Source organism: Kryptolebias marmoratus, linkage group LG4, assembly GCF_001649575.2.
Source record: "Kryptolebias marmoratus isolate JLee-2015 linkage group LG4, ASM164957v2, whole genome shotgun sequence".
NCBI lineage: Eukaryota > Metazoa > Chordata > Actinopteri > Cyprinodontiformes > Rivulidae > Kryptolebias > Kryptolebias marmoratus.
The window spans coordinates 3,339,710-3,349,640 of record NC_051433.1 but is presented as its reverse complement, the minus strand read 5'-3'; the positions used below and the strand labels follow the sequence as shown (position 1 = coordinate 3,349,640).

Genomic DNA, 9,931 nt, shown 5'->3' with positions numbered 1-9,931 from the left:
CATTAAAGACAAAAAGGAATTATTGTTTAACAAGCTGCAGCTATTTTTACAGAGAAATGGTCAAATAGTTTCCTAAATTAGCGAGGATGTTTGGGGTTTTATAAAAGCTAAGCTCTGCACGTGTAACCAGATCAAATGAATGTGTAAAAACAGCAAATAAAGACTTAAATTTTGCTTGTTTTATCTATCTATCCGTTTGGCTTCTTTTATCAAACTTTTATCAACAAAAACAAAAAAAGGAACCAAAAATCAGTCAAAATTAACTAAAAGAATAAAACTAGTGAACAAAACCTTTTTTGTACTCTGATCTGTTTCAGGTTTTAATAATTTTACAATTTATTTTAAGATATGCTGTCTGAAATAATTAACAAAATTAAAAAAACTAACTTAAAATTAACTGAATAAAGATTACACACATCTTGAATTTTTAAGAAAAAGTAAAGTTTTACAGAGCAGATTAATGAACCTGACAAAAATTACTTCCTCTTTTTCTTTAAAGAGTATTCACGCTATTTTTTAGTTATAATCTAATAGAAAACCTGACAAAATTTAGCAAACTGACCTAAGAAGTGCAGCGTAGTTAGACGTCTGATCCCATATTTTATACAACCCCATCCTGTGTGAAAATACCTGCAGCTTGATTATCATTATTATTATTATTAGACATTTAGATTAATTAGATTAATCTTCCTCCTGTAAAAAGGGGAAAATGAAATGCAGATTTTTCTGTAAATGACACAAAAATAACTCAAACGTTACCTTAACGTGTTAGCTGTTAGCACAGCTGACAGAAGCAAAGTCTGAAATGATTTTATAACGTTAAACCTTTTTTTAACCTTCAGTGCAGCTTACTGCCAGATTTAAACTTTATCCATTTTTTCTGCTGAACCTGAGAAAAGATCCTGCTGTAAACTGGGATGTTACTGCATTAAGGTGAAGTCAACAACGTTTCAAACTTAAAGAAACAACCAAGATACCTGAACAAAGAAACATTAAACATTTTCTAAACTGCTGATGGTTAGTCACCTCCTGCTACATCCTGATTGATTTTTACTGATTCAGTAACTGGTTTGTTCTTTAAACAAAAAAGAAAATCTCTAAAGTAACAACAACTCTAAATAAAAGACGCTACATTGGGGTCGTTGTAAATTAAAATAATAATAAAAGGAGCTGGTGGGCAGGGCTAAATTAGAAGAAAAATCTCTGAAATTCTGACAATGTGAACAAACTTGGATATTCTCTTATATTGAAATTTATTAAATTTACAAGAAAAAAGGTCTAATTTTCTATGATTAAACACTTCTCTGATATTGTAACAGTATAAATTTATAAGAAAAAAAGGTCAACACTTGCAGGATTAGTCTTAAATTTACAAAAAAAAAAAACTCAGTCATTTACAGAGATTATTAAATTATAAATTTTTAGACGCAAAAAGGCAAAAATACTCTGAGATTATGAGATTAAAGTCATAGATTTACAAAAGAGACATCTGAATATAATTTAAAATGTAAGTGGTAAGTTTAAAACAACTCAAAGTGTCTTTCTGCCTTTGTGCTTTATTTTGAAAGGATTACAGAGTGGAATCCATGGTCCGGGGTGAGCTCAGTACGTGAAACCCACGCCACGTTGATCACTGGATCAGTGAAACAGAAAAGAAATGAGGATGTCTGGGTAGCAATATTATCAGAAGGCAGGTTGTTGAATATTCAAAGAAAAGTTAAATAATTACCGGATTAATTTGAAGAGTGTTTTTGGTTAAAAGAAGTAAATCCCTCGGCCCGACCCGGAACGATCTCAGCCGGGTGAAGACTCCCTACAAACGCCTTTCCTCTCATTAGTTCGAGTTTTATTTTTTTACTTTTGTGAGTTTTTCCCCATAAATCTACCACTTACATCTTAAAGAAGATCCAGACGTCCCCTTTGCAAATTTCTAACTTTACTCTCAGAAAAATCTTGCCTTTTTCCTCAACAGTTTATAATTTGACCATCTCAGTAAACATCTGAGGTTCTTCTTATTATTTGTAAATTTCAGACTTTAATCCTGGAAGTTTTTACTTTTTTACCCTCACAAATTTATGACTTCAAAATATCTGTTTTATTCTTGTATATTTCTGTTTTTAGTCTTTTTTTCATGCAAAGGCTTTCTTTTTTCACCTAAATATGACGTTAAAGTCGGAATTTGAGACTTTTCCTTCAAATTTCGTCACTTCCATCAGCTCCTTTTATCATTATTTTTCATATACAGTAGCCCTAACACGCAGTTGTACTAATCACTACAACTATACAAAATTTAATCAAATTACAAGCTGAGATATGAGGCATAACTGTACTGCAGCTACATTCATTTAGGTTGACAGAAAGATTAATCCTGACGGTTCAAACATTCACATTTTTACAAGCTTTTCCATTAAACAGCTTCGTCAGATCAGCATCTGCATCATGATTTCAAAAACGTTCAATCCTTCACTTTGTGTTAACTGAAGAGTGTAAATGCATAATCTAGTGTTCACTTTGCTCTCCAACCCCACCACCCACCATGATCCCTCCACCCAGTGTAGGAACCCCTTCCTGGTTTCGCTTTTCCTCTTTTCAATCAGGACACGAGCGCCCGTCCTGTTAGACGTTTAACTAACCTTTTTGTTGCCTACTCTTGTGCCATGATTTTCTCACCGGTGGAAGATGCAGCCGTACAGGGCTAAAACAAGTCCAAATTAATTAAAATTAAAAAAAATAAAGCGGTTTGATCTTCCTCCCACCCGCCCGATCGTCTCCGTTCCTCTGGCACGATTTGGGCGTTGGGTTCAGTTTATAAACTCTCCCGGGGTTTTCCCTCCCCTCTCCGCCCGACGCTACATGATGATCCGCGGCTCCGGGACCGACTCGTTGATGGACTTATGGGGCAGGACGTTGGCGCCGTTCAGGTAAAGCTCGTCGTTCACGATCACGTCCTCCCCCAGCACCGTCACGTTCTCCATACGCACCTGAGGACGCAGAGCAACAAGCCGTCATCACTCCTGAAAACACCTACAGCACGTTTCTGTATTTACACTATGGAATGAGACAGAAACGATTAGACTCGATGGAACAAGTGGACGTTTTAGCCTGAGTGTGTTTATTCTGCTTGGTACTAATGGTTTCCAGTCGGGGAACCATAACCCTCCCAATATGGCCTCCAATGAAAACAGGTTGACTGCCTCCTGGTGGCTTTTTGCAGCACAGCTCAGAAAACTGAACATATTAATGCAGAATTAGTTGTTCTTCTCTTTTTAAGTTGGGTTGTGTAGATTACTTATTAGCAGTCAGGATCCTACCTGCAACAGGCAGCAGTCAGAGCGATCTCAGTTTGAAGAATGAGGGAGAAATGGTCAAAAACGCAAAAAGCTAAAATGACAAGGTGGAAAAATACCTACCTAAATGTTCTAGGTTTGAGTCGTGCTTTAAGCAGCTGCTCTCCAAACTGAGCTCACGCTGCCTGTTATCTACTGCAGGTAAGACACTGACTGTTCATAATTACTCTACAAAACCCCAACTTTATAAACCAAAAGAGCCCCTTCGGTAATTTGATTTATTTTTGCCAATAACAAGCTAACAAATGCACTGAGCTGCAGGACTATGAGATAAAATAATAAGTATTATGACGCACAAAAATTAAATTCAAGCCCAAGTTTTGTTTTTTATGTTTGAGTCACGTTTGTACTGTAAATTAATGTGGTCGTTTATAAAGATGGCGTTTAATCCTCTCCCTCAGAATGCTGTCAGTGAAAACATCACTAATTACTGTAATCTGATGGACTTGGGTGATATTTTACTCACCCACTGACCCACAGACGAGCTCCACCCCACGATGCAGCTCTCCAACCAGGAGTGCGACCGAACCCTCGACCCTTTCAGCACCGTGCACCGTTTTATCCTCACGCCGTCCTCAACGACCACGCCGGCCCCGATGGTGACGTTCGGACCGATGGTGCAGTTCTCCCCGATCTGCGCCGTCGGGTCCTGCAGAGGAGATTACAGGACGAGTAGCATCCTGGAGTACAGCTGGGTTTTTGTTTTTCTTTTTGACCGTCAGCGTCAAAAAGCCGCGCTCACCACCAGGACGTTGCCGAGGAAACCGGGCCCCGTGTGCAGCCTCTCTGGGGCATGTTGTCGTAGCGACTGAAGGTACATACACATCCCTGTGAGGAAGTCTTTAGGCTGACCGATGTCCATCCAGAAACCTGCAGACAAACAAACAGTAAAATCTGTTAGTTACCATGGAAACAGACAGGTTTCTCCTAATAATCAGGTGAGTTACAGACCAGCAAGATGGCTTTATCTGACCTACATGCTGCCAATGCAACCATATTTATATGAACAAACAATAAATTCTACAGCTTGGATGTAAACAACAGCAACGTCGTTATCAGAAGTAATAAAATAAATCTAAAACAAATTATTTTCTGTAAAAATGCAGTGGGAACACAGAGCTAAAACTCGCTGGAGAAGCTGAAACTGAGTTGTTACGGTTAAAAGAAGCAGAACATAAGCTGAAAGCTCAAAAGAAGCAGAACCAAAGATAGCAAAATGCTAGCTGAAAGGAGCAAAAGGCCAGCTAAAGGAGAACAAGGGTAGCTAATAGCTAAATGAAGCAAGAAGCTAGCTAAATGTTAAATGTAGCAAAATGTTAGCTAAAAGCATCAAAACAGAAGTTATAAGTACCAGAACAGTAGCTAAAAGCTAAAATGCAGAATGTAAGCTAAAATCTCAAAGCAGCAAAAGGTTACCCAAAAGGTAAATGTAGCAACAAAGCTAAAAGTAGGAAAAGGCTAGCTAAAAGCTAAAAGTAGCAGAATGGCAGCTAAATACTGAAAGTAGCATCAGAAGACAAAAATAAAGCCAGCAGCTGAAGAAGCTTTCAAAGACAGAAAGATGTTTTGAAGGAACTGAACAGATCTTAATGTATTTCTACAGGGAAAATATTTGTAAATAAAGTTAAATATTTCAAAGAAAACGTATAAAAGTAAAAAAAAAAAAAAAAAAAGTCAGAGCATCCATTTCATTAATAAGCTGAATGTTTTGATATCTGAACGGCTAAACTAAACAAAAGTAGTTTAGTAGACCGCAAAAAAAACAAAAACAAAACAAAACAGGAAAACATTGTGAATGAATTTAGGATTCAGACAATAAAAAGAAAAAAGCTGCAAGTTCACAGGAACTAATTATTGAACCTAAAACCTAAACCTGAAAAGTTTGGGAACCTACGGGACGGGAGGGGAGCTTTAAATAACCTGAAGACTCCCAGAGAAGGACGAAGATGAAGAGAAGCACCAAAAACTGATTCCTCCTGCCATCAGAGCAGGGAGCGTCTTTCTATAACTGCTGAACAGAAAAGATAATTCCGTTTCTGGCACATTTTCATTTGATTTGATTTGATTTGAACACGCTGGTGCTCCTCTACATGTAATTCCTCTCCGGAGCTACACGAGTTCAGCTGTGAGGAAAGACCCAAACACTTACGTCTGGTGGAGCTGTGAGCTGCAGAAACCAGAACCAGCACACAAGTCAACTTCCAACATGTTCCCCAACAAAGACGCTTTTGTTTTTACTTTCTAAAAAAAAATGACTGAATCTGTCATCTGTTATTTTCTGTGTACCAAAAAACAAACAAAACTCTGCATCTAAAGTTTGCTACAAACTGAAATACAGTTTCTGTTTTGTTCGGTCTTCAGCTGTTAGTTTCTTCTCGTGTTTTCAGAGGTTAGTCTGCAGAGAGAGTCAGTTCTTGAACAACAGTTCTGTAACTAAAAGCAGATTGTTACCCTGCAGCTCCATGGCGTACAGATGACCCTCCTCTGCCATGACAGGAAATATTTCCTTCTCTATAGACGTCGGTCTGAGCTGCACACAAACACAATGAAACAAAACCTTTGTTTAAATATTCCCAATTACTTAAGATGATAGAAGGTCAGAAAAGTCAGCTGCTGAGGCAACAACAGCGTGTGAGTGTTACCTGGATCCTGCTGAGCATGCTGGGATTGAAGATGTACATGCCGGCATTGATCTTGTTGGAGACAAAGACCTGCGGTTTCTCCACGAAGCGCTGAATCCTCCCGCTGTCGGACTCGTAAACCACCACGCCGTACTTCGACGGCTCCTCCACCCGCGTTACCTTCACACAAAGACGTTTATTCAGCTTATATATGGAGGTGTCCTCAGTTTCCAACTGTGGAAACTAACACTGTTAAATTAAGCAACTATAATTTATCTTTATATGATCATAATTGTGTTTTTTGACATGAGGCTTTAAATTAAATCAAAAACTCCCTACAGCCTTTTTAAGAATTGTGTTAAAAAGTCAAGTATGAATAAATATTCTGCTGGTGGACGTATTTTATTCAACCAAATTATTCCACAGCAGCTCCAAATGATGACACACCAAACGGAGGTCAGCATCAGCTGAAAACGACAAATTAAAAGTGATTTTCTCACCACGATGGTTCCCTCCTTGCCGTGGCTGTGGTGGAACTGCAGCAGATCTTTGAAGGGGAAATCACAGATGACGTCCGAGTTGAGGACGAAGAATGGCTCGTTATCGACGTTCAGCAGGTCTCGAGCCAGCGCCAGGGGGCCCGCTGCGCACCAATAAACAGGCAAATATCACATTTACCATTTTCAGCAGGTTTATCAAAAATGTGCAGCCAAGTTCAAGTGGATTTAAAACTGGAAAACCAGGTTTGGTTTGAAGCACACAGCAATGAAGGATGTAGTTGCTTCAGGTTTGTTTAATTGTTTGGTCTAGAATTTTGCTGACAGTTCCTGGCTCTGTTTGATCCGGAACACCTGAGAAAACTGAAACTATTCCAGCGAACTACCCTGATTCTGGTAAGTAAAATGACCTCGAACAACTGTTTTGTTGTGATACTGAGACGGGTTCCTGTCGGTTCAGTTGTCTCTGTAGTGACGAGATGCTCACCGGTTCCCAGAGGCTCCTTCTCATGAGACAGAGAGATCTGGATCCCAAGCTGAGGAGAAAACAGTGAAACATTCAGGAAGCGGCAGACGGAACAAATAATGGTTTTAAAATTACATTCAAGCTGATCAAAACAATCAGAAACCATAAAAACAATCAGTTCTCTGTTTGACTTAGTTTAAGCTACGACCAGAGGATTCTGAACTGAAGATGTTATCTGAATAGATTTTCTGTAAAATATAAAATCTAAAAAATGCAGACTGCAAGAAGAAACACACAAAGTTTCCATCTGTGTGTCTCAGCACCCTGGCTGTGTTGTGCTCGTGCTGATGCCTGATGGTTTATCGGACTCACTCTCTGCTCCTGGACCCTCATCTCTCTCTCCAGCAGCTCCGACATGTAGCTCACAGCCAGAACCACGTGGTTCACTCCGGCCTGCAACACACACACACGGTGACCGATCAATAAAGGACTAAACCAGCCCGTCAGCAATCTGTGTGCCTCCTCTGTACCTTCACCAAAGCCTCCACTTGATGCAGAAGGATGGGCTTGTTGCAGAACTCCACGAGCGGCTTGGGGACGCTGAGGGTGAGCGGTCGCAGCCGGGTCCCGTACCCCCCAACCAGAATCAAAGCCTTCATCCTTCAGCAGTACTCAGACAGGAGACAGCTCATTAATAGGAGGTACAGCAGCCTGGGAAACAGAAACAATCACCGCGGTTCATGAAAACAGACGTGATTCTCTGGCTTCTAAGAGATCTTTGATTTTCATTAACTGAAATCAAGCTGATCTTGACAGAAAAACATGTTTAAATCAAATCAATAACATTAATTATGACTTGTGAGAAAGTATTGTGCAAATCAAAACAACAAATATGTAATTTTACTGAGCTGCGTAACCAAAAGACTGATGTTAATCAAAACCAAGATACCTGAACAATCTCATGTAATATTTATACAACCTGACAGCAGATTTATTTTATACTAAAGTTTCCTTCTGTTGTTTTAAATTTACACAAACCACATAAACATTTACATAATTAATTAAATGTTTCTGTTTTCCCAATTTTCTTTGGATTAGAAAATATTAAAATAAGCAAGTTTAATTAATTAGATTAAGCATTTTTTTCATTCTGATGGTTTGTAAAAGCAGCAATAAAACTAGTAAAAAGAAATGTTTTCATTAACAAAAAGTTTGACACATTTCATGTTCAAGCTTTCAATATGTGAGGAGCTTCAGCTCTGCTAGATGTTACCAAACTTACAACTTACATCTATTCTATTAAACATCTATTAAAACTTTATATATAGCAAAAATATAAAAACTATAAACCGACTTTATCCTTAAAGTCTAAAGGCAACAAATTATTAGAGGCTGAGACTTTGCTGAATGAAATACCGTCTTCTTTATGGGCAACAAAAACCTGTAAGGTTTCTACAACTTATTCTTCAAAATTCAGTCAAACTTATTTATGTTTTCTTTAACAAAAATTAAATCACAACTTTAACACAAGTTGAGATCCCATGAGAAGGAAACTGGTTTCCCAGCTGATGAAGTTGTCCTCAGATCACATGATTTCATTCATTCATTCATTCAGTCTTTCGACCTGCTGGAAACCAGTTCTGGTAAACGTGTCTAGGTTCAAGTGTCACTAGATGAACAGATTTGCCGGTCAATGATTGTTCAGTGACATCTATCTGACGTCTCAGTTTAAAAAAACAAACGTATGATGAATAAAAGTGAGATCATATCAAAGATTAGAGAGAAAACATCCACTTAACATCGCTTTCATACAAAACAATTTCTATCTATGGGTTAAAAATGAACAAGCAGCAATTTTTTAAAATTTATTTTAGTACAACTGCATAACAGACATCTTAGGAAATCATTTGGGATTAAATTTTTGGAAAAATAAACTTTAGGTTTCCCACATTTATACTTTAAACACCTATTTTCAGTCTTATTAGTTTTTCAAAACTTAATATATAAACTTTATTTTAACGCAAATATAATATTAGTATATTACTTGTTAAAACACAACTTCACCAACAATATAAAGTTTATAATTTATTTAAATTTCCAAAAACTAATTTACCTTTTAATTTGTTGATTCTCAGCTATACACAAATTAAACTAGGCACTGATTTCGACAAAACACCAGACCTGATTTAGCTTTTCAGATGGTAGAAAGTAATTCTCATTATGGCAAATAAACATGTACGAAAGTTGTATGGATCTAAGCAAAGACTAAAAATAAAATAAATAAAAAGCAAACAGGGATCGTGTTTCTGAACTCAGCATGTTAGCTAACTTTAGCTAAGTTTATCTGGAACAAAAAGACAACAAACCGAATGCTAATAACAAGAAAATAGTGTTTTGTGTCTGAGTAAATGGATGAAGGAAAATAAAACTTACAAGGATTTTGTTCACTAACAGCCTTCGGGAGGTTTCTGAATCACTGAAACTCTTAAAATGACACGTAAGATTGTTCAAACACGAAATCCTTGTTTGGCTTCCGGTGCAGAAGAATGACGTCAAGACAAAACGAGTTACGTATGCAACATCCGGTCTGGATTTTCAAAACAAGAGTTTTCTCAAAACTAATTTTTACATAGACGATAACAAACAAGATATAATATTTCATCTATCAATTCATTTTCTTTACCTGCTTTTTCCTTGTCGGGTCGCAGGAAGATATAAACATGAAAAATAGAAATATAGTTTTTCAATAAATATGCATTTTATTTTATAACAGCAATGAACTATTTTGTTCTTGTTTTTAAATATGGCTTATTTGCAGCAAGAAAAAATAGTCTGGAAATATTAGCATATCCGTGTTTAATTCCATTGCTACATTTATTTTATTCAAACTATTTCGCTGTAGACAAACATAGAAATAGGCTTTTATTTTAAAAGCTCCGTCATTCTGTTTCCGGTGTACCCAACTAACTTAACGGTCGCTTCCAACTTCCGTCAGACATT

General features: G+C 37.4%; 1 protein-coding gene across 1 annotated transcript; it reads right to left on the bottom strand.

Moving 5' to 3' along the window:
* Positions 1-1,763: 1,763 nt before the first annotated feature.
* Positions 1,764-9,474, bottom strand: gmppb (GDP-mannose pyrophosphorylase B). Its single transcript, XM_017431422.3, has 10 exons — positions 9,365-9,474; positions 7,462-7,642; positions 7,304-7,384; positions 6,953-7,001; positions 6,469-6,611; positions 5,990-6,148; positions 5,799-5,877; positions 4,090-4,217; positions 3,814-3,996; positions 1,764-2,981 (listed from the first exon to the last, which is right to left on the bottom strand). Exons 2-10 carry the CDS (start codon positions 7,588-7,590, stop codon positions 2,850-2,852), a joined length of 1,083 nt encoding a protein of 360 aa, XP_017286911.1. The 5' UTR covers positions 7,591-7,642; positions 9,365-9,474; the 3' UTR covers positions 1,764-2,849.
* Between the last annotated feature and the right edge of the window lie 457 nt (positions 9,475-9,931).

What these genes read in the sequence shown, in the direction of transcription:
- gmppb (XM_017431422.3), bottom strand. Translation starts at nt 7,590, where the DNA reads ATGAAGGCTTTGATTCTGGTTGGGGGGTACGGGACCCGGCTGCGACCG. An exon ending in AAGTGGAGGCTTTGGTGAAG is followed by an intron (nt 7,385 to 7,461) that starts GTACAGAGGAGG and finishes TGTGTGTTGCAG; the next exon opens with GCCGGAGTGAACCACGTGGT. An exon ending in TGAGGGTCCAGGAGCAGAGA is followed by an intron (nt 7,002 to 7,303) that starts GTGAGTCCGATA and finishes TTTTCTCCTCAG; the next exon opens with CTTGGGATCCAGATCTCTCT.